The sequence below is a fragment of the Pelodiscus sinensis genome, chromosome 20 (genome assembly GCF_052426305.1).
Source record: "Pelodiscus sinensis isolate ZL-2025 chromosome 20, ASM5242630v1, whole genome shotgun sequence".
Lineage (NCBI taxonomy): Eukaryota > Metazoa > Chordata > Testudines > Trionychidae > Pelodiscus > Pelodiscus sinensis.
This window is the reverse complement of record NC_143071.1, coordinates 3,054,230-3,079,080: the sequence shown is the minus strand read 5'-3', so window position 1 is coordinate 3,079,080 and position 24,851 is coordinate 3,054,230. Positions and strand designations below refer to the sequence as shown.

General features: G+C 60.0%; 1 protein-coding gene across 1 annotated transcript in view; it reads left to right on the top strand.

Moving 5' to 3' along the window:
- The window catches only part of CEP131 (centrosomal protein 131), a 33,361-nt gene extending 8,571 nt beyond the window's left edge, over nucleotides 1–24,790 (top strand). Inside the window, exons 4-26 of the mRNA XM_075904065.2 lie at nucleotides 1,849–1,963; nucleotides 2,387–2,514; nucleotides 3,949–4,062; nucleotides 4,958–5,110; nucleotides 5,681–5,798; nucleotides 6,601–6,720; nucleotides 7,416–7,584; nucleotides 7,742–7,842; nucleotides 8,226–8,408; nucleotides 10,755–10,946; nucleotides 11,449–11,592; nucleotides 12,196–12,321; nucleotides 12,825–12,941; nucleotides 16,330–16,432; nucleotides 17,473–17,674; nucleotides 18,047–18,154; nucleotides 18,773–18,890; nucleotides 19,137–19,211; nucleotides 21,402–21,544; nucleotides 22,408–22,585; nucleotides 22,688–22,884; nucleotides 24,290–24,350; nucleotides 24,459–24,790. Of these exons, the coding sequence (XP_075760180.2) occupies nucleotides 1,849–1,963; nucleotides 2,387–2,514; nucleotides 3,949–4,062; nucleotides 4,958–5,110; nucleotides 5,681–5,798; nucleotides 6,601–6,720; nucleotides 7,416–7,584; nucleotides 7,742–7,842; nucleotides 8,226–8,408; nucleotides 10,755–10,946; nucleotides 11,449–11,592; nucleotides 12,196–12,321; nucleotides 12,825–12,941; nucleotides 16,330–16,432; nucleotides 17,473–17,674; nucleotides 18,047–18,154; nucleotides 18,773–18,890; nucleotides 19,137–19,211; nucleotides 21,402–21,544; nucleotides 22,408–22,585; nucleotides 22,688–22,884; nucleotides 24,290–24,350; nucleotides 24,459–24,533 (3,040 nt within the window). The 3' untranslated portion in view covers nucleotides 24,534–24,790. The remainder of the gene's footprint in view (nucleotides 1–1,848; nucleotides 1,964–2,386; nucleotides 2,515–3,948; nucleotides 4,063–4,957; nucleotides 5,111–5,680; nucleotides 5,799–6,600; nucleotides 6,721–7,415; nucleotides 7,585–7,741; nucleotides 7,843–8,225; nucleotides 8,409–10,754; nucleotides 10,947–11,448; nucleotides 11,593–12,195; nucleotides 12,322–12,824; nucleotides 12,942–16,329; nucleotides 16,433–17,472; nucleotides 17,675–18,046; nucleotides 18,155–18,772; nucleotides 18,891–19,136; nucleotides 19,212–21,401; nucleotides 21,545–22,407; nucleotides 22,586–22,687; nucleotides 22,885–24,289; nucleotides 24,351–24,458) is intronic.
- Nucleotides 24,791–24,851: the final 61 nt, after the last annotated feature.

Sequence of the window (24,851 nt, the reverse complement as noted above, 5' to 3'; positions counted from 1 at the left end):
TCCCGCTGCTCCTTCACTGTTGCTGTTACAGACCTGAAAGGCTGAATTGGGAGAGGGAGGCAGAGGGAAATTATAGGAATGAAAGAAACAAATGCCATGTCCCTTCCAGCTTCAGACTCTCATTTAGGGCCCCTCTTACACCGTCTGAACTCTGATTTCTTGATCCATATGAAAGGGGGAGCGGAACCTCAGCGTGTAAGAGTGGGGTACATGGGGTGTTTGGACATTCTGTTCCTAGGAACTGATGCACAGTGAAGGTTTGTTTTTCTTGCTGCTGCTGCTTCTCTTAAAAGCGAGGCCTCCCCCCACCTCCAGGAATGTATTGTTAAATGTCAGAGGGAAATGCTTTGGGCGTAGAATAGTAGATGCCATGGGGATTTAAGTCCTGATACAGCAGGCACCTCAGACTAGTGTGCTGTTTGTGAGGTTCTTTGCGGGGTTTCTAGATTAATCAGGGCTTGTGTGGGGAGGTTGCTTCTTCCCATTTTATCAAGCTCCTTCTAATTAGCTTGATTTTTGCCTCCCACTGTGTAAATCTTCACTAAAGGCCCTCCGCCCTTCCGATTTTGCATTGTGATTGGTGGCTAGAGGAGGGCTCCTGGCTAGTTTTAGGCAGATATGCACCATTTCTGAAAGATGGGAGCGGGAATAAACAGGCTCACTTCTTTGGCAAAGTCTTGCAGTGCTGTTTTTGCCACATTGTAGCTCAGAAACAATGAGCCCTAGTATAGCTGGAAGTTCGTAGGAAGATGTTGAGCACAGATCTGTGCTGAGCTGGGCTGCCCACTGCTGAGTTAGATATGTGAGTGCTCTGGGGCACTGGACTCTGTGAGGTTTGCAGCGGACTGTGCGAAATTGATCAACTGTCTGGCTTTAGGAACATAACCAGACTGTGCCCCCGTGGACATCAGGGTACCACGAGCACGGCAGATGTTATGCTCATGTGCTTTCCGCTATCTGAAGGCTTCTGTTTGGTCCAACTTTGGGTATTTGGGTTTTCAGATTTTTTTTAAAATGCTGCATTCAGTGAAAGGTTTTCCGCCTTATCGTTCTTGCTAGATCTCTACAGCCTTTGCTGCAGGCCATAAGAACACACAAATGTGTACTTGTATGCATACTCCTCCAAGCTTTCCACCTCGCCAGGAATCTCAAAGCATTTCACGGTGCTCACAGTACCCCTGTGAGTGGGATATTCTCCCCGCTTGAGATGAGTAGGTGGTTTTTCATGGGTCATGTGACAAGTCACTGATGGAATCCAGGAGTCCTGCCTCTGTCCCTCACTCGTTCCTTCCCATAATATAACGTTTATTGACATGGGGATTTTGAAATACAAAGCACCATGTAAGAACAAGGGGTATAAAGGTGTAACCCTTTAAACCGGGCTCATCAGTTACTGTTCACAATTACACGCAGGCTCTCGGGGAGCCCGGAGCTGGTGTGGGCCCAGCGCTGCAGATGCACATTTACCTTGTAACTGCTGAGATTTTCAGCAGTTACATGGTTATCCAATTACCCGCTTTTTAACATCCTTAGTAAGAACTAATTACACACAGTACCAGGAACTACATAACACCCTCTTTCTGCAAAGCTCTTGTCCTGCCTGGTTTGGGTGACAGGCAAGTCTCTGCTTTATCAAGCCAGCTCTATGGGTTAGTGTCAGACTGTGCAGATTTGTTAGGGACAGTGCTCCCATCTGACTCAAACTGCTCCCTTGGCACCACAGCAGCCCTTGAAGCACAGACCCCCAGGGCGTCACTGTCTTACTGCTCTTAGTTCTGCCTGTGAGGTTCCTGAAAAGGGTTTTTTTTTCCTTCCCTTTCTTGGGGTTTCCTCCTTCTGGGATAATAGTGCTGAGCAGCCTGGAGACTTCTTGACCTTCTTTGACAGCAGCTCTGGGGGAAGAAAAAAGCTGGCGAGTCTGAGCAAAACCTCCCCAGATAAGAAAACCACATGGAATATCCTGGTAAGGGAAAACACCCTATTTGTACTGTTGTGGGCCACAGCATGCTCCCCGTACTCCTGTGCGCAGCCATTGGCTTCAAGTTACATGCTTCGGTCCTTCCTCTCGTCTCTCTGGAGACGGGTCCGTTTCCAGCTCGGGGCTGAGGTGGTTGAACACCCCAATACTCTGGAGCTGCAGCACAAATGCCTACCGAGCCTGCCTACAGCCATGCGGGTGCCCCCTGAGCTGGGTTAGACCTTGGGTCTATTTGTCTGGCCCGTTCCCAGTGGTTGCTGGTGTCTGGACCTTTCAGACCACGTGAGATGGTGGGACAGTGAATCTTTCTGGGGGACACGGCCCCCGCAGGGAGACCACGTTCCTCAGGAAGGGTCTGTAATGCACAGTGACTGAGCGCTTACACACGTCTCCGCTTGTGCCCTCTAGGACGATCAGCCCAGAGCCTTCCCGGTCCCATCCGGCACCCGCAGCACCAGCACGCGAGAGTCCCCAGCCGGCATGAGGAAGAAAGAAACCACTGTGCTGCTGGCAGCCAACTTCACTGCCAATAACCGGTAAGGGAGGCGGCACCGCAGGGCAGGGGTGACCCCCTAAAACGGGGAACGGGACCCCTGTGTGAGGGGGTGATGAGATGAGTCAGCTGAGAAGAGGGATGTAAAAGGTTAACTGGTTAGTGTTAAGCAGCCCTGGCTGAGTCGGGCTGGCAGGCCCCAGCCCCCACTGTGACCTCAGTTAATGGTTAACTGGTTAAATCGGGTGGGGAACCTCTGGCCCCAGGGTCCGAATCCGGCCCCCAGCTTGCCTGGATCCAGCCTCAGAGGCTCAGGGATTCTCCCCACATTGGAGCTCCAGCCCCTTGCTGCTCACCCACGAGGCTGGAGCACGCACAGTCTACTAGCCTGGGCCCCGCTAGGCTCTGGGTGCGAGGGGAGCATGGGGAGGGCCTTCCTCCTTCTCAGCCAGGGCTTCTCACTTTGCGTCTCACTTGTGTGTGGCCCCCGAGTGATTGTTCTGTGGGTCAGCAGCCCCCGACCCAGAAGAGGTTCCCCTCCCCCGGGTGGAATGGTAGAATTGTACTAGTTTAGCTGGTTAACCTGCTGCCTGGATCTTTACGTCCCTAGCTGAGAATGAGGTGAGTGGCCGTCCAGAGCGATTACACGATGCTTCACAGCCCAGGGGGATGCTGCAGAACTAGCTGCAGTGCAGCCGCTAAGGGTCAGATGCAGCAGGCAGCTGAGCAGAGCAGGTTGGGCTGGAGGGGAGTCATTGGAAGGCTGAAAAGAAGGTTGCTTAGTGCCCAGGAAGCGACGCTGCTCTGGCTTTAGGAGAGGGGCTGAGTGAAGCGTGGATGCCTGAGTAGGAGGCGGCAAAGGGAGCAGCCGTTAGAAGGGCTAGAGGAGGACACGGGCTGGGGATGGAGCGGCACAGGTGAGGATGAGGTGACCGAGTCCCGTTTTGGGGAGACAGGAAGTTTGGGGAGGCTGTGTCAGGCAGGGAAGGTGGCTTTAGCGGCGCCGTTTTGGATAGAGTAGGTTCAGCGCGTTGGGTGACGGCTCTTCCTCCCTCGTTCCTCAGCGAGTGCACGCTAGGGGCAGGTGGCTGAACGGCAGAGAAAGGCTGTACCGCGAGGCTGGGCAGCCCCTTCCTTTCCCGTGCTGAGCCAGGCCCGGCTTACGCCAGTGCGCGTTGGAAACGCCGTGCGGGGCAAACGCAAACTCACGGACTCTTGGCTGCTGTCCCATGTGAGCGCACGCCCCCTGCGGGAAGGGGGTGGCTGCGGAGTTCTCTGCACAGTGCTGGGGAGGAGCACGTTCTGGGTGACAGGTGAAAGTCTAGGAGCTGCCTTGTGGGTGGCAGTGCACCCGGCAACCATGCCTGACAGCCTAAGAGGAGCTGTGGGGGGCCGGGAAACCAGGCCTGAGCTATCTAGACCACGTCTGTGCTCTGATCCAGCCAGCCGTAACGTGCCGTCCTTCTCTCCACACAAGGAGTCACAAAGGGGCCATGGGCAACAGTGTGACCACCATGGTGCATAACAACTACTCCACCGCAGACAAGGCCTCCACGCCAAAAAGCTCCAACCAGGCAGCATCCTCCCTCAAGTACGTGTGGGTGAGCACTCTGCTGGGGACTAGTTCTCTGCTGCCGCGCCGGCTGGGACTGGGGGGTTTGCATGAGAGGTGGTGCTGCTTAAAACATATCCACGCCCCGCCCCTCTCCTCCCCCTCCTCCCCTCCCTCCCCCCCCAGCGTGACTGCTAATGCTAGCTGGCAGCCTGGTCTCCTTCAGCAGGCCCTGTAGCTGTGTCAGTTTGTTCCAAAACACCCTCTAATACAGGGGTAGGCAGCCTTTTCTAACCTAGCTTCAGAGGGAAGCTGAGTTAATCTGTAACAGGAAAAACTTAGACAGCGACAGATAGTCTAGTAGCACCTTACAGACGAACAAAACATGTAGATGGGATCATGAGCTTTCCTGGGCACAGCCCTCTTCTGTCCTCTGAAGAAGTGGGCTGTGCCCACGAAAGCTCATGATCCCATCTACACTCTCGTTAGTCTTTAAAGTGCTACTAGACTATTGGTTGTTTTTTCAGCTTTTCAAACCAGAGAGCCAAACGACAAAAATCCAGAACAAATGGTCCACAAAGAGCCATATAAGAATGCCCATTCGCATGACTGAAAATATACAACTTGATATTAGGGCTGTCAAGTGACTAAAAAAAATGAATTGCCATTAATCGTGTACGTTGTCCCTTTGAAACACTGTGGCAGCGTTTCAAAGGGGCAGCACCACGGAAGCCTGGGGCAAGCTGGAGTCCTCAGCTGACCCCAGGCTCAGTGCAGCTGCCCCTTTGAAATGCGGTGGCAGCGTTTCAAAGGGGCAGCACTGCAGGAACCCGGGATCAGCTGGAGTCCCCGTATTTGGTTCAGACGGAGTCATATTTAGCGAGAGCCAAAGGTTACTGACCCCTGGCCTAGACCGTCTCCTCTTCTCCCTTAGCAACATGATCAAAGCGACCTTGAACGAGGACAGTGAGAGCAGCAGCTTCAAGAAGTCTCAGAAGAACTTTTCCAGCAACAACACAGTGCCCTGCAACAACAGCAGCAGCAGCCTGCTCAAGAGGACGGAGGTGACGGAGGAGGAGGCGGAGAGGTGCGGCAGGGGAGGGAGAAGCTCCGGGCTGGTGGAGGCGGAGGATGGGGTGCCGGGGATGGGGGCAGCCCTGGGAAGTCGCAAGGCAGGCAGCTCAGGGCTTGGGACACAGAAGAAAGGGACTGCTCTGGCGTTAGGAGAGGGAATGAATCAAGTGTGAATCCATGAATAGGAAGAGGCAAAGGGAGACGCTGGAGTTGGGAGGAGGAGCAGGTTTTGCCTAGTCGGACGTTTGTGCGTGCGTACTCTGAGTCCGTCTGTGAGCTGGTGGAAATCAGCCTGTCCCCATTTCTACATCAGTTTAGCACAGCCTGTGGTCTGGGTCTGTCTTCAGCCTACCTGTGAGCTTGTACGGCCTGATCGTACAGGGAGGCGGGTTACTGAGCTAGACGGACCTTTGGTCTGACCCGCTCTGGCCGTTCTCTTGACTAATCTCCGAGAAACAGCCGTTCCCTTTTGGACAACCCAAACCAGTGACCGGAGCGGGGAGATGGTTGGCAAGCCCTCAGGCTGGGGGTCTCCGCCCATGTGCTTGCAGCTGGGTCACTGAGCTGCCTCTTTCCCTCACAGGTTCATTCATCGGGTTAACCTGGCAGCTGTGACCATCCAGCGCTGGTACCGACGCCATTCGCAGAGGCACAAGATGGGTGCAGCTGCTCTCGAGAGCTTGTTGGCTTCCAAGAGAGAGGTCTGTCGCAGGCAGGTCTCCTGGGTGTTCGCTCAGAGCCCACTCCCCAATCTGACACAGCCTGCTGCCCCTGGAAACAGAGAAGTGCTTCCTGTCTGGCCATCCGCCCTTGCAGCTGAGAGCTGGACCCGGCTGCAGGGAAGCCAGGGGAGAGCGAGACAAGTTCGACCCTTGCAAGGTCATGGAAGCAGAGACGGGGCCCAGTCACTAGGCTTGGGCGGCTCGTGGGACAGCGCTCAGCACTGCTGGCCTGGGGGTTTGCATGGCACCCATTCACACTGCCATTCGTGGGCGTTTAGTCCCTCTGAAAACCAGGCCACAAGCCCCTCGTGTCAGCCTCTGCTGGTGTCTCTCCCTTCACCTGGTGTAGCTGCAAACAGCCACTCGACTGGCAGTAACAGCCATAGCTCCTGTTGAAGGTTACTGGCTAGAGCAGTGATGCCCTGGGTCGGCACGCTGTGCCCTGCTGATAATTGGCACCTCAGGAAGTGATGCGGCACCTGCGGCTTTTTATACTTCTTCCTATTTAATTATTTAGATAAATAGGGAGAAACTGTGGCGCTCTCGCATGTGAGTCTATTTTTAAGCCTGTCTCATCAGTGATTTCACACCAGCCAGCCCGTAATTGCTTGTAGTGTTTCAGAAGCATGCCCCCTAGAGCCAAGCCTCTCTGGACACAGGAAACTTTCTGGGTTTGGGGCAACCCCAGCCAGGGGGGAAATGCGGTTTGCTCCTGTTTTGGCTGCGTGCTGGCCAGGAGCACCCATAGTTCTCCGTAACCTCCCTCTGGGCTTGTGTGAAGGGAAGGCAGCAGCAGCGGATGGAGGAGGGGAACGTCCTGGACTTGCAGCGGAAGAAGGATGAGGAGAGGCGGAGGATCCGGGAGGAGAAGGCCCAGCTGGCCCGGCGAGCGGCTATCCAGGTAATGGTGGAATCGGTGGGCTCTGAGAGCTTGCCTGTCAGGAGGTGGATGTGGGGCAAGGGGAGAGGGGTGTTTGCCTGCCTTCACACAGGCTGCACGCGGCGTAACTGGGGAAGGGTTGGGCACTAAGTGGCATAGCCCCCGGGGATACTCCCCTCTGCCCTGGCCAGCCCGGAATCTCTCGCCGTTCAGCAGCGTGTGTGAGAAGCTGGTCTCTGTTCCACACCAGCGAGACTGTCCTCCTCCACGTCTGGAATGGCAGCCCCAGCAGGCCCCGGCCCCGGGGGCCCCAGACACTGGACACCCCTCTTGGGAGGGACTGGTCCCAGCAGGGCAGGTTGAAGCACGTTGGCCGGAGGCATTGGCGCTGCTGCTCTGCCTGCGCATTGGTCGTACTGGCCCCGCCCCCACTACTGCGCTATGGGATTACTCCCACGCCAGCCCTGCGCGGGAAGACTCAGGCTCTGGGGGTTGCTGACACAGCGCGGATGCGTTGGTTTGGAAGCCACGTCCCCTGTCTTGCTGGATGGATCATCAGCTCGTTAACCCCTCGCTGCCTGCTGCGCCGAGTTGACTGGCTCTCCCTTGCATCTCCCCACTGCTCACGCTGTCACCCCCCTCCCCCAGCCGCTGGTCACCCACGCCGAGGGGGCTTTGTGCTGGGCAGGGTGCTGACGCTGAGTCCCCTGTTAAAGGAGCTTCAACAGAAACGAGCCCAGAAGGCCTCTGAGGCGAAGCGCCTCGCGGAGGAGGGGCTGATGCTGCCCAAGGAGAGCAGGCGGGTGGGCAGGAAAAAGCCCACGAAGCCGGTCTCTGGGAAGAACGTCAGCCCGGCTCAGAGCATCGTCAAAGCCAATAATGCAGGTGAGTCTCCCCCCGGTCTTCAGAGCCCAGCTTCACGTGCACCTCTCACCAGCGGCCGAGGGCGGGGCGGCGGGTTGGGGCGTGGAAGCCGAAAGGAGGGCCAGGGCAGTGCTCTTGGATTGGAGTACAGAGGCGCATGCTGCTCTCATTCCTACAGATGCAGATCTCCGAGCGGCGGCTACTGAGCCAGAGCCAAGCTTCCACCCAGGGCCTGGTTCGGGCACCGGACGGGATAATGTGGCAGAGGACAAGCCTCAGGTGGACTCAGCCTTTCTCTTCGTGCCAAAGTCACTGGTGCTATAGGAAGCTTAGGCTGGATTTGGCCTCTCTCCCTTCCATCGAGACCCTTTCAGTTGAGGGAGGCTCAGTGCGGGCCAGCAGGAGCTCAGCCTTTTCCCCAGCAGGCCCAGGAGGCTTGCAGGAGAGCGTGGCCATGACCCAACGGCCCGGCAAGTTGTGACTGCCTTGCTCACCCAGCCCCAGAGATGGGCCTTGCTCACTTCAGAGGGAGGGAATCAAAGGGCCACTCAGCTCCCTGTTCTGCATCAGGCTGCCCTGGGGCCCCTGCCCGGATTAGGAGCTGGGGAGGCCCTGGAAACCTACCATGTGTGGTTTTTCCTTAATTCCTGCCCCCGCTCTAGGATGTGAACTCCAGAGAGCTGGCGAGCGAGGAGCTGCAGACGGCGGTCACTTCAAGCAGCAGAGCCCACTCCAAGGTCACCCTCAACGAACTCCTGGACACGCTCAAATTGCTGGAGGAGGAGCCGGAGCTGCTGCCCCAACCTAAGCTCTACAAGAAAGACAAATATGCCTGGATAGATGGGGTAATGTCGGGGCTCAGGGATGGGCGAGGGCTGCTGCAGGCAAGGAAGCTTCCATCCAAGGGCTCACTTTCTGCTGCCCTGAGGTCAGCAGGGGGTTGCGTGCTGGCTGTGCATGTGTTTTAGAAACGCGTGTCTGTCTGTCCATCTGTGAGTGTGTCTGTCCAAGAACCCCTCCGAAAAGGGAGGGGTCTGGCAGGAGGCACAGTTATACTGTGGAATAACCATGGGGGGCAGCAAGCCCCCTCCTTCCTCCCCGCCAGAACCCACTCGCTGGCAGCACCTGACACTCCGGCCTTCCCTGGGCCCCCGGGACTTAGCTATCTTCAGGAGTTTGTAACGTTTTGCCACCTCACTGTTTGCCAGCTCATTTGTGAATATGTTGCATAGGACGGGTCCCAGAACAGACCCTGGGGACACCACTAGTTACTTCACTCCGTTCTGAAAACTGACCATTTATTCCTGCCCTTTTTCCCTGTCTTCTAACCAGTTACCAATCTAGGAGAGGAACTTCCCTCATATCCCAAGGCAGTTTACTTTGCTAAAGAGCTTTGGAGAGGGACCTCATCAAGGCCTTCTGAAAATATGACACTATATCCGCTGGATTCTTTGTCCACATGTTTGTTGACTCCCTCAAAGACTTCTAGTAGCTTGGTGATGCATGGTTTCCCTTCACAGAAACCATGCTGACTCTCTTCTCCCCCCCTCCTCCCCAATAAATTATATTCATCTATGTGATACTGGCCCTTAATTGCCAGGATCACATCTGGAGCCCTTTTTAAAAATTGTCACATTAGCTATTCTCCTGGCATTTGGTACAGAATCTGATGTAAAGGGTATGTTACCCACTACAGTTAATAGTTCTGCAGTTCCACACTGCGAGTTCCTTCAGCGCTCTAGGGTGAAACCCCAGGACCAGCTGGCAATGTCTACACTACCCCGCTAGTTCGAACTAGCGGGGGTAATGTAGTCATCCGCAGTTGCAAATGAAGCCCGGGATTTGAATTTCCCGGGCTTCATTTGCATGAAGCCGGCCGGCGCCATTTTTAAATGCCGGCTAGTTCGAACCCCGTGCCGCACAGCTACACGCAGCATGGAGTAGCTAGTTCGGATTAGGCTTCCACGAGGAGTACAGCTAGTTCGGATTAGAAGCCTAATCCGAACTAGCTACTCTGTGCCGCGTGTAGCCGCGCGGCACGGGGTTCGAACTAACCGGCATTTAAAAATGGCGCCGGCCGGCTTCATGCAAATGAAGCCCGGGAAATTCAAATCCCGGGCTTCATTTGCAACTGCGGATGACTACATTACCCCCGCTAGTTCGAACTAGCGGGATAGTGTAGACATACCCTAGGTGACTTCTTAGTATTCAGTTTGTCAATTTGTTCCAAAACATCCTGTAATGCAGAGGTGGGCGACCTTTTCAAACCAAAGAGCCAAACTACATCAAAATGCAGAACAAGTGCTCAGCAAAGAGAACTCCATTGGCCTAATGGCTTAGGTCTCAGCCCCTGGAGCCTGAGGTTGTGGGTTTGAGTCCATCTGCCCACCCCAGGAGCAGCTGCTTAGCCACAGTCTCCACTCAGCCAGAGTGGCTAGCATTCTGATTTTAAAAGTTGCATGTATTTTGGGAATGACACAATGGCATTTTGGTTCCATACTGTTTTTTAATGTGGCCGTTCAGTTGAGCCTCTGTTACGGTGTCTTTAAAAAGCTTCCATGCAGCCTGCAGGGATTTCATTTTTGGCTGCTGTGCCTTTCAATTTCTGCTTAACTAGCATATTTTTTGCATGGTCCCTTTTTTTTTAATGAAATGCTGCAGTGTTGGGCTTCCGTGGTACTTTCCCTGCCACGCGGGTGTTAACGTTCATTATATTATGGTCACTGTTACCAAGTGATCCGGCTATCTTCACCTCTTCGCAGAGAACAGCATCCGGTCCAAGGGCTCAATCAAGAATTGCTTCTCCTCTTGTGGGTGCCAGAACTAACTGCTCCAAGAAGCAGTCACTTAACATGTCAGCAAACTTGAGCTCTGCACCCTGGCCTGAGGCAATGTGTGCCCAGTCAGGGTGGGGGCAGTGAGCAGGGATGAAAAGCCAATGCCTGTGAAATGCCACCGTTTCATACTGTGCCTCTGGGAGTATCCGTCAGGGACAAGGTGGAGTTTGGCCTGCCGTGCTTGTCCAGGGAGGATTCCTGGTGTGTGAGCACGTCCTTGGGAGGAGCAGCCAGTAGGGGGCGATGGAAGAATGCAGTTGGATTGGTGACAGCTGGTTACTGACTCACGGCCTTGCCTCTGCTGTGCTGTTGCACGGCTGCCCATTTAATGCCCTACGTCCTCTCCCCGGGCAGGAGGCCGACTCGAATTCCCTGACTGCCGATAACCTGGAGAAGTTTGGAAAGCTGAACCACTGCCCCGGCGTCCCTGGGGACGGGGCTCTGCTCTCCGAAGCCAAGCTCCAGACCATCATCACCTTCCTGGATGAGATGGAGAAGTCGGAGCAGGAGCGGCCCAGGTCTGCCGCCTCTGCTGCTCAGCCGGAGGTGAGCCGTGGGGCAGGGGGCTAGGCGAGCCTCTGGGCTGTGTCACATGGGGGCTTGCCAGCTGGCTGTTCCGCTTGGACACTGCTGCGGAACAGGAGAGCCTGGCCTAATGATGTGAGGCCAGCGTCGTGGGGACCAAAATGGATCCATCAGAGTCCTTGCTGGAAAAGGGGAAACTACTGAGGCCTGGGGACCATGTACCCCGACATCCCGCTGCTCTCTTGACTCCTTTGGGGAGTCTCCAGAAGGCCTGGCCTTGGGCAAATGGGGGCCTGGGTGTGGCTTTTGGGGCACAGAATGGGAATACAGCTTCTGCTGGCTCCATTGCAGGGGGCTTGTGAGAGACCAGGCATTCCAGAGCCCGTCTGAAGGGCTCGACAGTACAGAGACAGAGTCCTCCTACCTGTGGAGACCTGGGTGTGAATGCTGTGGGGGAGAAAGGGGGCTCTTGGTCCCACACCGAGCTGTGTCCGGCTCTGGTTGTGATGTGTTCCTCTCCCAGAATCCTCTGTTGTCTGAAGAGGAGGTGGCCGCCCACCTGGAGCAAGCTTCAGCTGTAGCCACAGAAGTCACCAGCTCCATCATGAGGCTGAAGCTGGAGGTGGAGGAGAAGAAGCGAGCCATCACCATGCTGCAGACTGCACTGGTGCGTAGCCCAGACACTCACCAGCCTAGGGTGGGGGGAGAGGACCGTGGGACCTGCAGCAGGGCAAACCAGAGCTGGCCCGCCCTCCTGACCACGTATTCAGGAGCTGTGCCGCGCCCTGCATCACAGGGCGAGCGTTTAGCCTGGCTGAGTACCGCCGGCAGCTGGGGGGCGGAGTCCTCTCCATGGAGCCAAGCGAACATGGAGGGGCCAGAGGGATGGATCCCGACCTGACACGGTCTGAGCCATTGGCAGCGATTTGGGAAAGCCCAGCTGAGGAACGGATCTCCCCCACCCCCCTTGCCCGGAAGAGGCCCAGTCGGGCCAGGACTTCTGAGCCCTCCCCGTGCTGCCAAAGGCAGGGGAACGGAGCTAGCGAGCATGCAGGATTGCCTCCACGCCCACTCCACTCCACTCCCTTTTCCTCATGCCAGCCCCTCACACTGGGACCTGGCAGCCCCAGGAGCTCGAATGGTGGCTTTCAACCCCTGCCAAGCTGACCCTGGTGGGCAGGCACCGTTCCTGGCCTCTGCCCTGTGCCAGTCTCAGCTTTGTGTGGGCGGCTCCTTCACGTCCTGTGGTTATTTCCCCTGCACCCGACAGGCACAGCAGCGGGAACTGACCGTGCGGCACGTCAAAGAGACCGAGAAGGAGCTTAGCCACCAGCTCCAGCTGCAGAGAGAGCAGTACGAGGCTGCTATCCAGAGACACCTGGCCTTCATCGACCAGGTAACCTCCCCTCCGGGTGGGACGCTTTACAGTCACGCAGCTAGGAGCCCCCCCACCTCGCCAAATGCTCCTTGAAGCATTGGAGTCTGCTCCAGCTAGACTCCTGCCAGTAGCCCTTGTGCTTGGGGGGGACCCTGCTTGCCGTTCTCAGCACGGGGCTGCCTGGTGTCGAATTAGGGAGGGGAGCAGGTCCAGCCCCCTGCCCAAAGCAGGACCTCCAACCTGTAGAGTTTGACGGCCCTCTAGGTCCTGGCTACCTTTGTTGAAGGCCCCCGAGACCTCGGCTTGTCCGTCTCCCTCCCTGCCGCCCTCTGGCGAACAGTCCGTCCGCTGCCGGCTGCTGCCCCGTTGGGAGGGGAGCAGGTTCCTGGGCCACCTTTCCGAGTAGTTCAGGGCTGCTCTGTCAGCTGACTACCTGTGGGCCTGCAGCGCCGTCCCTTCCCCCGCCGTGGCGCTGGGCCCCGAGCGGGGTGACCTCACCTGCCTCCCCTCCCCTCTCTCAGCTGATTGACGATAAGAAGGTTCTGAGTGAGAAGTGCGAGGCCGTGGTGGCAGAGCTGAAGCAGGTGGACCAGAAGTACACCAAGAAGATGGCCCAGCTGCAGGAGCAGCATGAGCTGGTGAGAAGGTGTGGAGGGGGGAGGGACCATCACAGAGCACAAGCTGGGGTGCATAGAATCAGGGCTGGCAGAGACCTCAGGAGGTCGAGTCCAGCCCCCTGCCCGAAGCAGGACCTCCAGCCTGTAGAGCTTAAGACGGAGACCTCTAGGTCCTGGCCACCTCTTTGCTGATGAAGGGAAGGGGGAAGCATGGCTTCCCCAGGAGAAGCATCTATGGCTTCCGGGCAGGTCCCAGTCTGTCTAGCAGCAGACGCATTGTAGAGGCTTCCATCCTGACTGCCGGGGGCAGCTGCCCTGGGCTGAATCCTGGCTTGGTTGTCCGGAGGGAACGGGAGCAGGAGCACGCCATGGATAGCTGCCAGTGTCAGACTGCTGAGTGGGGCGGTTCCCGACCGAGGCCAGGCTGTGAAGGCGGCTCCCTGCGCCTCTGGGCGGTGGGGGGAGGCCTCGCTCTCAGCCACAGGGGACGCCAGGCTCCGTAACAAACCAGCCTCTGCAGGAGAATTGGACAGCGACCCCCCTTCCCGCTGCTTCGGACGCGCTGCCGAGGAGCCTGTCCCCGGGCTGGAAGTGTGCAGGCGAGCGGGGCTGTAACAGCGTGCGGGGTTCCTAGGAAGGAGCGACGGCAAAAGGCCTCTGAGACCTCAGCTTGTCCGTCTCCCTCCCTGCCGCCCTCTGGTGAACAGTCCGTCCGCTGCCGGGTGCTGCCCTGTTGGGAGGAAGGATCATCCCGTGTGTCCCTCAGCCCAGGTCTTCTCCGGGCCTCAGTCGCTGTGCGCTGGTGAAACAACAGAGCGGCGCTTTCCTCGCTAGTAAGGGGGACGGTCTGCTCTCCGCCAAGCTCAGCAGCTGGGAACTGCCTCCTTGGCAGGGTGCGCTCTGCTCCCGCACACACGGACAACGGGTCGTATTCCCGCTCACCGGTGTCCCTAGCCCCGGCCGGCCGGCCTGCAGTCCTGACCTGTCCTGCCTCCTGCTGGCTGTTCCAGGCAGTGCTAGGAAAAGGAGACGGCTCTTGGCTCCGCCCCATGGCCACTCTGTCACATGGCGGCGGCGTCTCACTCTTCGTCACGACACGTTTTAGAAACGGGCATCTGTCCGTCCGTCCCTCTGAGTCCGTTTGTCCGGAACGGTAGGAGCGAGGGCCGCCACACGTGGCAGGCAGCGTCCTCCTGTAGCTCACAGCAAGGGCAGGGGCTGGCTGTGCTGGAAGGAGGGGCATTTGCACTGCAGAGTGACCACGGGGACAGCACGGGGACCGGGACAGCTGTAACCCATTTGGGCCTGCAGGGGAAAGGGACCACTCGCTACTGTGTCTTTCAGAGAGTGTCTTTCATGCCCCCTCCCCCGGCTGTGCCGCGACAGTAGCCATGGAGAGGCGCTTCTCACCTGGCCCCAAGCTGCTGGGGGTGTCCTCTCTCTCCCTGGGGCAGCCTGAACCCCTCCTCCCCAGCCCCACCCCAGAGTGCACGTGTGCTGTGCAGAGCCTCTGGGGGCTCGCATCGTGCAGCAGCCTGGGTTCTCCAGGGGCTGATTCAGCAGCAGCGACGCTGACTGACGAGAGAGTAGCTGAGGGGGTGGGGCAGGGACCGGGCGGAGGGCTCCTGCCGCAACGTCTGCCCCACACACTCCTCATCTGGCCCCCATCGTCTCATATCTGGGGGCCTCCCAGTCTGTAGTCTACCCCCGCGTGCCTGTGTGCAGAGCGGAGCCGAGGCCCAGAGAGACTGAGGGACTCACCCAAGGTCACACGGGACGTCTGTGGCGGAGCAGGGAGTTCAGCCCAGGCCTCCCAAGACGTCCACTGGTGACCCATTCTTTGTGTGGGGGGTTAAATTCCCTCCCCCTGCTTCTCTAAGGCCAGTCGAGCTGCAGAGCCCCCAGTAGTCCCTGGACTCGCTCATCAGGTTCATGGGACCTTCCTTGCACTCGGCTCTGAGAGCTGCAAGTTTGTGCCTTGGCCCAGCTAGCTAGGCCTCCCCTTGTGCTGGGCCAGACATCCCTGCCCCAGGGTTGAATGAGCTTTCGTCCGGGCTCCCTGCTCCTGCGGCGTTCCCTGTTAGCCCTGCCCCTGCAGCGTTTCAGGTAGCCCGAAGCCCCGTGACTCTCCCTCGCCCCCGGTGTGAGCAGAGGCAGTTTTGCTCTGGCGCTGGACCAGCTGTTGAGTCCTCCATGCTGCAGACAGATGATGCCGTCACAGCGCTGTCCATGCGAGCTAACCCGCTTGGCTGCACGGCCCTGTTACCGCCACGGTCCCCCGATGGGTTCGCCTCCCCCCCACTCTCTTACTTTACCTGCCTTTGGGCGTCCCCTCTCTCTGCTGCCCCCCTCTGTTCCGTTCACGTCTGGCTGAGCTGCGCCGCTGTGAAAGCATCAAGGAGGCACTAGACAAACCCCTGCGTGAGGGGGGGAGGGGGGGTAGAGGATTTGCAGCTCGACGCAGAGGAGTTGGTCATAGGCAGTAACAGCCAGATCCACGCTGCCTCCCTGCAGGGTTGCTGGGCTCAGCAGCTGAATCCGAGCCATCCTTCTCGCCCTCCTCAGACTTGGCTGCTGTGCAAATCGCTGCCTCCTCCCCTGAGAAAGTTGCGCTGTCTAGAGCGCACCACAGACCTATGGAATGGCTCTCTCCCTCTGCCCTTCCAAGCAGTGTCCAGGACCTACAACCCTCTCAGTTTAGTGCTCTCCGTGCCAAGGGATTCGGGGTGCTGTGCAGCCTGCGTGGGCCAGGCCGGCCGCTAGAGGATGCATTTACCTGGAACCTCCGTGGCAGTGTCCATGCCAGCTGTTCATGGTTTACATTTGCCTGGCCTCCATACGCGGGTAGGCCCTTTATCCCTTTCTCACGCCTGGCCCAGCATCCCGGCTCTCCCAAGCAAGCGCCCCAGAGAAGAATGGTAAGAGCGGTAGGACCTGGTGTGCCTGGCATCACCCGTGCCCCTGGAATCGGAAGCCGTGCCCAGCAGTTGTGCCCAAGGAAGGCGTGAGAGCTGCACATCTGCTCGGGGCACAGTCTGCTGCAGGAAGGGCAGAAAAGCTCCCCGCTAAGAGCTGTGTGGAGTCCAGAGGATCCTGTGAAATCTCCTGTTGCCCGTTCTGAATCGGGAGCCTGCAGGGACTTGGGAAATGAAGTACTCCTGCCAGCTTCCCAGCCGAACCCAGCGCTCCAAACGCAGCTCTGCTACAGGGAATGGACAGGAGATGGGTAAAGAGACTGGGACAGTGCCTTGCTGGGGAGGGCACACTTCCGCTGCAGCTGTCCGAGTTGCCCATGTGTAGGCCAGGTCGTTGGGGCCAGTGATTTTCCTCTCCGTGGAAACACTGCGTTTGAAGGTAGCTGTATTGTCCTCCGCCTTGTCCCTGAAGCTTGGCGTTCTCTTCCAAACAGGAGATCAAGAAACTCAAGGAGCTGATGAGTGCGACGGAGAAGATCCGCCGGGAGAAATGGATCGACGAGAAAACCAAGAAGATCAAAGAAATCACCGTGAAAGGTACAAAGGGCTCCTGTCCCTGGCGAGATGTGAAAGCCAGCGTGTGCGTGTGTCCCTATCTCCTCCCCTCCCCCCCCCCCCCCCCCCCCCCCCCCGCTGCACCCCGCCCCCTGCCCGCAGGGAGTTGCTGACATCGTGTCAGGGCTGTTCCACATTTCCTGCCTCTCTGGATGCTCACGGGAGAACAGGAGCTGGAGTCTCCCCTTGTGCTCAAGCGTCCTCGCCTGGGGCCTGTACCGAACTGCTCTGCTCTCCCTCCAGTTGTGGCTGGGAGGGGTGTGAGGCACAGGGGCTGAGAGCGGGCTCCTGTGTGGAGCCAAGATCCTGTTTTCAGGCAAGTGGCCCTGACCAGTAACTTTGAAATCAACAAGCGGGTGGGGAGAGCCAGGAAAAGGCCTGGGCGCAGCCCGTACGCTGGCCAGACTTCCAGACGTCTCTTTGTTCTCTCCCTTTTGAAGCTCAGCTGGGCAGTAGCAGTGACGGTTCCCCGCTGGTTTGTCCTTTTATTCCAGCTGCCAAGTACTGAGGTGTCCCAGTAGACTCGCACCAGCAGCGAGGGCAGGGAAGGCCTGTTCGCTCAGCCAGCCCCTTCCGCGCTGCGCTTTCTGGGCCCGGTGCTTGGCTCCTTCCCGCCCCCACCTGAGCTGACAATGAGGTCACTGGCTCTTGCTCTTCTTGGCCTCAAAGACCTCCCCCACCTCTCCCTTGACCAGTAGTTAACACTGCTGTGCTGGGTGCTGCATGCTACGTTTGCCCGGGAGCCGGAGGCAGGGTTAGCTGGGTCGGGTACAGCGGAGTGCGTGGTGTTGGGATCCCTGTGGGCATGATGGAAGGACTCTGGGCTTCCCCCATCCAGGTTATGGGGCATCAGTCCCCCTCCCCTTAGCTGCCTGCCCTATCTTCAGGACATTGCTTGCCTTCCGAGGACAGTGGTCTAAGAGGTGTGTAGGGGGGTGCGCTTGGAGAGCCCCATTCGCCCAGGCTGTGTGGAGCCACTGTCCTTCCCCGCGGAGCCTCCTCACCCCCCGCCTTGCCCCCAGGCCTGGAGCCAGAGATCCAGAAGCTCATCGCCAAACACAAGCAGGAGATCAAGAAGCTGAAGACGCTGCACGAGGCGGAGCTGCTGCAGTCGGACGAACGGGCCGCCCAGCGCTACCTCCGCCAGACGGAGGAGCTGAGGGCGCTCCTGGAGCGGGAGCAGGAGGAGCAGAGCCAGCGGGAGAGGGAGCTAGCCAGGCAGCGGTGCGTGGGGATGGAGTTTCACGTGGGATCCTTCCCATCTGCGTCTGTCCTGTGCTGGAGCCCAGGGTGGGGGATCTTAACACCCCCTAGTCCGGATGGGCAGCTGCAGCTTAGCCTCCGGTCTTCCCGCATCCCGCCATCGGGGTAAACCAAGGCCTGTTGGCCAGCCGGAGATGAGCTGCGTATCCTCGCAAGGGCTGTGGCTGGCCTGCTGGTGGGGTTCCCCACAGGGGCCGCCGTCCCCGCCCCAGTGAGGGGTGCGGGCAGCAGGCCGGGAGATGGAAGCTGCCTGCCAAGGCACCAGGGGCCCTGCAGAGCTGAGCCCCACCCCCACGCGCAGGCGAGGTCCCTGACGGGCGTTCCCCACTGCAGGTACGAGAAGCACCTGGAGCAGGAGCAGCAGGCGCTCCAGCAGCAGCGCCGCAGGCTCTACGGCGAGGTGGCCGAGGAGAAGGAGCGGCTCAGCCAGCAGGCAGCCAGGTGAGAGCAGCCAGTGCAGCGATGGGCCAGGCTCCCAGCCACGGGCAGGCCTTGGGCCTCGAGCTCCCCGTCGCGCCACCCAGCTCCCCTGGGCTGCTGGAGGCGAATGCCCCTTCCTGGCCAGTACCAGCCCCGGGAGGAACGGGGGCTCTGAGGCTCTCGACTGGCGAGAACCATGTCAGGGAAGCGAGAGGGCGAACGTGGCCCAGTCCCGTCTCCTCCAGCTGCCCCGTGTCTCAGGGCTGTTCCCTCCAGCGTCACTCCTGCTGTGGTAGAGCCGCCACTAGCCTGCTTCAGGAAAGGGCCAGGAGAGCTGCTCCGACCCTGGCCGGTGGGCGGAGAGGTCAGCTGTGGGGTTCTTCCCAACACTCCTTGGGGGCAGAGTCGGCCAGTTCCTGCTCCCCAGGTGCGTGGCGGCTCTGCTAAGCTAGCTGCTGTTTCCCGTCTGGAATGGCCTGGGAGCCAGCGGCCCAGTCGGGCTGCAGTGAGGGGGGAGGTGGCGCACTGAGGACTGGGGGTCACCGACGCTGGGTGCAGCGGGGCTGCCGGCGCTCTGGGCCAAGGGCTGGCAGGGGGCATCGCGACCGTGTCTGACAGCGCTCACCTTGCCTCCGACAGGCAGAGAGCGGAGCTGGAGGAGCTGAGGCGGCAGCTGGAGGAGAACAGCGCCGTGGGCGCCAAGGCCCTGAAGGAGGAGTATGAAAAAGCGAAAGAGGAGCAGGAGAGGCGGCACCAGGTCTTGCCCCTCCCCCTCCCCCCCGACGCTGGCCCGGTGTGCCAGCTGACACGGGGGACACCCACGTTCCTGCAGTGCAATGCAGCACGCAGGGCTCCTCCAAGCCCTCCGCTAGCCCTCGCCCCTGCGCACTGACACACAGACTGCCCTCGGAGGAGCAGCTGGCCATTGCCAGCAGGTGCCTGGTGGCCGGGGGTGGTGACGCTCCCTTGAACAGGTTTCTGTCTCTCCTCTTCCCTCCCGCAGGCAGAGGTGAAGGTGCTGAAGGACAGGCTGGAGATTGAGAAGCAGGCGTGGGAGGCCAACTACGTGAAGAAGGAGGTAACTGCGCTCGGCCGGGACTGTAGTTGAACAGCCCAGAGAGTCAGCGTCGCTGACCAGTGCTGCTCCGGGCGCCCAGAGGTGTTAGCCGGCTCAGCGCCCTGGCAAACCCGCCGTTCAACGGCCTTTTCCCCTTGTGAATGGAACCGAGAAGAGAGAGAAACAGCCGAAGCCTTTACAACAAGGGATTGAGTCGAGCTTTCATGGTAGCAGCAGCCTTGTTCCCGTCCCCTTTAGCTGCAGGGAGATTTCAGAGCCAAGACCCTGCCAGTCTGTTAGAGATGGTCAGAGCTGGCTTTGGGCGGGGGAGAGATGTCGTTAGTTGGGCTGAAGCTGCTGCCGCAAACCCATTTCCTAGAAGAGAAGAGAAACCCCCGAAAAGAGGGGAGAGACGAACAGCAATGAGAGAGGAAGCCACGTCGCTCTCTGGTGTTAACACTCAACTGCAGGAGAACCACCGGCCCAGCCCGTGGGCTGATCAGCCACCTGGCGACCTGGCACACTCGTCCCGGCGTCGGGGGAGCTAGGCCTTTGCGGTCACAGGCTGTGGTGTAGCGGGGGGGCCTTGCTGGCTGCTGGGCTTGGGCAGTGAGTGACCTCCACTGGCGGCTGTTTGTAGCACGGCCCAACAGGGCAGGGGATGAGTCACTAGGCAAGGGGCTCCCAACCTGTGACCAGTCACCTCCCAGGGAGAGAGACAAAGGGAGGAAGGCAGAGACCAACCCGTCTGGGGGGCAGGGCTGGAAGAGTTTTTAGTTTCTGTTTGCAATCATGGAGGAAGCAGCCTAAGCAAGGGGCTGGGATTTCGGGGCCCAGTCTCCCCCATCTCAAGGGGGGCTGAGGCATCCTAGGCCTGCCCTGAAACCAGATTCCATCTGTGCTGTGCCCTGGAGAAGCAATAAACTCCCTCTGTTCTACTGGCTGGGGGAGTCTGTTCGTGCCACTCCGGGGGTGCAGGAGACGGGGAACCCCGACACGTCGTCACACAGGCTCACAGCGCTGGGGCAACATCTGCTGTCTTGGCTAGATGCTTATTAGAGAGAACAGAGACGGGAACCAGCAAAGAGAAGGAGGCAAACCCCAGGTTGGGGGTGGAGTGTGGTGGGGGTCAGGACTCGGCTGGAGCCAGTGGAGGTGTTGGTTTCACCGGGGCCCTTCTCTCTAGCCCGGCCTGCTCAGGACGGCTCTAAGATCCAGGGTCACACAAGAGGCTCACACCTGCCCTTTCCTGAATTAAGCCACAAGCCATGTTCGGGGGAGCCTCAGGAAGATGTGGTGGGCAGAGAAGCCCGTCCCCTCGTTCTACCCCCCGGCTTGATTCCCAGCACACGAGGTGGCTCACCATTTCCAGTCTCGCCTTGTTCCTGTTCGTCAGGCAGGCGCTTCGCACAGCCCTGGAGGCGTGCCAGGAAACCTTTGGGTTGGACTGATCCTCTGCCTTCCTAGGCACCTTGTCCTGCCTGTCGTCCCCGTGTGCCCTGTGACGTAGTGGGGGTACCTGGCTGGTTTCTATGCTGTTGGCTCTGGGGTAACCCCCACTGGCTGCCGTGGGTACCACAACCCAGCAAAACAGGATGAGTCACTATGCAAACCAGTGGCCAGACAGTCTGTTTGTGCCATTTTGGGGTGCAGGAGATGGGGGACCCCCAACGTGCCGTCACACTGGTGTCAGAAGTGGGATGCACTGCACCAGCCGGTGGAATAGAGGGAGTTTATTGCCTCTCCAGGATACAGCACAGATGGAATCTGGTCACATAGCTGGGCTAGGATGCCTCAGGCCCCCTTGAGTTGGGGGGAGACTGGGCCCCTAAACTCCAGCCCCTTTCCCTAGGCTGTCTCCTCCATGCTCACAGACAGCAACCAACTAACTCTCTTCCAGCCCTGCCCCCCAGCCAGGGCAGCATTCCACCTTCCTTTGTTCCTCTCCATGGGGGGTGTCTGGCCACTGGTTTGCATAGTGACTCATCCTGTTTTGCTGGGTCGTGGTACCCACGGCAGCCAGTGGGGGTTCCCCCAGAGCCAGCAGCATAGAAACCAGCCAGGTACCCCCACTACGTCACATGCCCTCTGCTGCGTTCCCCAGCCGAGCTCGCGGTCGGGGTAGCGGGGTGGGCCCAGGGAGCACAGCAGCGCCTCGCCGAATTGTACTCGGCTCTCCTGCCACCTGAGCCCGTCGGCCTCTGTCCCCAGGAGGCCTGGCTGCTGTCCCGGGAGCGAGAGCTCAAGGAGGAGGTGAGGAAAGAGCGGGACAGGGAGATCGAGCTGGTCATCCGGCGCCTGGAGGCCGACATGACGTCCGTCAAGGAAGAGTGCGAGAGGGTGGCTGAGAACAGGTAGGAAGGGGCCAGGTGGCTGCCAAGACCCCGAGCCCCCAGCCCAGTCTGGAATCTCTCGCTGGGCCCAGCCACGGCCATGCTGAGCGGCACGTGGGAGGATGCCCAGGGCTTAGAGCAGAGGTTTGGGGAAGGTCCAAACCGTATGGCGGGGCAGGCTCTGCCCTCCCAAACCGCCAGGCATGGCCCTGCCCACGCTCTGCCCCCAGAACGCCTGCCGTGGGCCTTCTAGGGCCGGAGTGTTGCTGCCCCCCAGCGCCTGCCCTCCGGGGCTGGGGAGGCCGAGCTGGCCTCAGCCAGGCCGCGTGGTGCAGTGCGCCTTCCCCTGGGGCAGGTTTGCACCCTCACACGCTGCATGGCAGGGCAGATGCTTCCCTGCTGGCGCCCGTCCACGCCCACAGCTAGGAAAGCGTTAGACAAACAGGAGTCCTGTTGGGCAGGGCTCCCTTCAACAGCCGGTGGCTGGCTTCCCCACAATGCCCTGCGGGCCAGCGATGGGCGTCAAGGTTGTCCTTCCCAGAGCTGCCTGCTCCCCTCGCCCGCCCGCCCGCCCTTGATCTGACTCCCTCCTTGCCTGCCCCGGGCCTTCAAAGGACAGGACAGTCCCTGTGGCTTAAAAGTGGGCAAGTGAAAACGGGTGAAAGGAAAAGTGTTTCCGCCCCGTGTGTGATTAGCCGGTGGAGCCCGCGGCCACAGGAGGTTGAGGCCAATAATCCGTGGGGCTGGGACGTGAAACCACCTGCTTAAGGGCTGAACCACCTCTAAGGTCTGAGACCCCAGGGGCGTGAGGTCACCCCGGGCCTGCGCTGGTGGGGGATGGGGGGCGGGGCCTCGTCTCTGACCCAGGCTGGCTGTTTGCCCAGGATAAAGCGGGTCCGCGACAAGTACGAAGCGGAGCTGCAGGAGCTGGAGAGGGCGGAGCGGAAGCTGCAGGAGCGCTGCAGCGAGCTGAAGGGGCGGCTGGCTGAGCTGGAGGGCCAGAACATGCACCTGCAGGGCCTGGTGAAGCTCAAGGAGCAGGAGGCGGAAGACCTCAGGCAGGTGAGTGCAGGCCAGGCGCTCTGCTGCCCAGGTGTGTGGGACGCTCCCCAAGGAGCCCCCCCTCCCTGCACGGAGCCCCCAGGGATGCCCTGTGCCCCGCAGGTGAAGGACCAGCTGGCCCAGGAGAGGAGCAGCCTGTCGGAGGTGATTCGCCAGGAGTTTGCCGACAGGCTGGTGGGCGTGGAGGAAGAGAACAAGCGGCTGAAGGCCGAGATGGCGGAGATGAGAGCCCGCCAGCGCCTGGAGCTGGACCGGGTCGCGCGGGACAAGGATGAAGAGCTGGAGGAGGTGCACAGGAGGTGAGGGCTGAGCTCACGTTCTGCCGCACTTGGGCTCAGCTGTGGCAGGGCCGGGGTTTGGAGGCCACTCACGGGGCCCCCCAGCCTGCGCCAACTGGCCCATGTCACGGGTCCCGGTGCTGCGCTTTCTATGTGTCCTCGGAGCCTGCTGTCTCCCCAGGCTTTCTGCTGCCCTGCCCTGCCCTGCCCTGATCCCTGCCCCCGCCCTGCAGCAGCTCGGTAGCACTGGAAACCGGAGGGGCTGCTCCTTTGCTGGCCTGGCTAGGGGGCCTTCGGAGAGGGCAGAGAGGCGTGACGCGTGGGCAGACATGCCGCTGCGCTCGGATTCCCTGGCAGGCTAGCACTGTGAGCACCTGGCTTCTCCCTGGCTACAGCCGGCTCGGTCAGGTGCTCCCAGGGACCTTGCCGTCCCACCCTGCAGCAGCCCTGGCGCTGAAGATGGCAAGCCGCAGCGCTGGCAGTCTGGCCAGAGAGGTGGAGAAGAGCAGGTCTGGCTCAGGCGGGAAGTCTGGGGCGAGGGGGCGGCACCCTCAAGCCAGAAGGTAGAGGGGAAGGCTGTTCCCTGGCTGGCAAAGGGCTCGTGAGCTGCCGTGCGGGTGAGCTCCGCAGTCACAGGCGTTCCCGTTGTCCGTTGTACTGCGCAGTTTGTGCGCCCAGACCTGGGCGGGTACCCGGGGAGCAGCGGGCACTCGTGCAGCGTGCTAGTGTCTCCATGCAGGTGGTGCGACTGCACCAGTCCCTCGCACGGCCCTGTGGAATAAAGTAAAAGGTTCGGGAATGTGGCTAGTCCCAGGGAGGCGCAGAAACAGGCAGGCAGGCCCCGTCTCTGCCTCTCGTGTTCGTGGCCGGGGAGCGGCCTTGTGGTGCGGAGCAGTCCCCGGCTCCAATTCTGACATGCTCTAGCTGGGCCACGTTCCCCCTCAGCCGGCTGGCTTCCCTACCCTGCATCCAGCTGTCTGCCTGAGGTCACCAGACCAGGGCTCGGCTGCCTGAAATCGCTCGGGAAGGTCGCCACCAGCTGGAGCGGGGAAGACGGTGGCTTGCTGAAGCCCCAAGGGCTGTGACGGGCCGCTGGCAGTGCCAGGGCAGCATGACCAGGACCAGAAAGACCCTGGCAAGCAGAGGCAGCGTTTAGGCCAGTCGCCTCCGTGCGTTTTGGGTCATTTGAGCACAGCAGAGTCACCACCTCCCCCAGCACTGGACGCTGGATCCAGGCCCCCCCCCACTTCCTGTCGGACCTGCGCACGGGTTTCCTTAGCCTGTTCCCTGCCAGCGCAGCAGGCTCCGTCGGCGTGTGCGGGGCGCGGGAGTCCCAGGAGGGGCCCGAGGCCGTTCCCTCGGTTGCTGGCCCCTCGGCGTGGCGGTCGGGGCGCGAGGCTCAGCCGGTCCCCTTGTCTCCGTGCAGAGTGAAGGTGGCCATCGTGAAGAAAGAGGAGGCCGTGAACGTCCTTCGGAAGCAGCATGACGTAAGTGTCCCTGCGGGCGGGAGTGCTAGACGTGGCCCGCGGGGCTGCCCGCCTCCGGCCCTCGTGGCGTCTAACCTCGGCTCCCTCCCGTCTTCTCGTTTGCTCCAGGCGGCTGTGAAGCGGGCAGACCACCTCGAAGCCCTGTTAGAGCAACAGCGCAAACAGCTGCTGGCTACTAAATAACAGCCCAGCTGCCGGGTGCCATTGCCTTGCCGCAGGATGGCAGGAACAAGGGCTTCCGCGTCCGGTAGATGGCCTGTGTGCGCCTGCGCTCCGTCCGTGCGGGTGCACGGGGCTGGAAACGGAGTCTCCCTCCCCCTCCGACTGTGCTCTTCTCTTTACACCGTCTGTGACTGGGGCTTAAGCCCGACCCCTTGCTGCGGACTCCCAGGTCCGGCGCCTGCGTGGTATTTTACCAGTAAACTGCGTGTTTCTAAGGCTGGCTGAGCGGTGGTTGCTGGGCGGGCGGGTGCCGGGCAGCACCTGGGAGAGCGCTCTTTG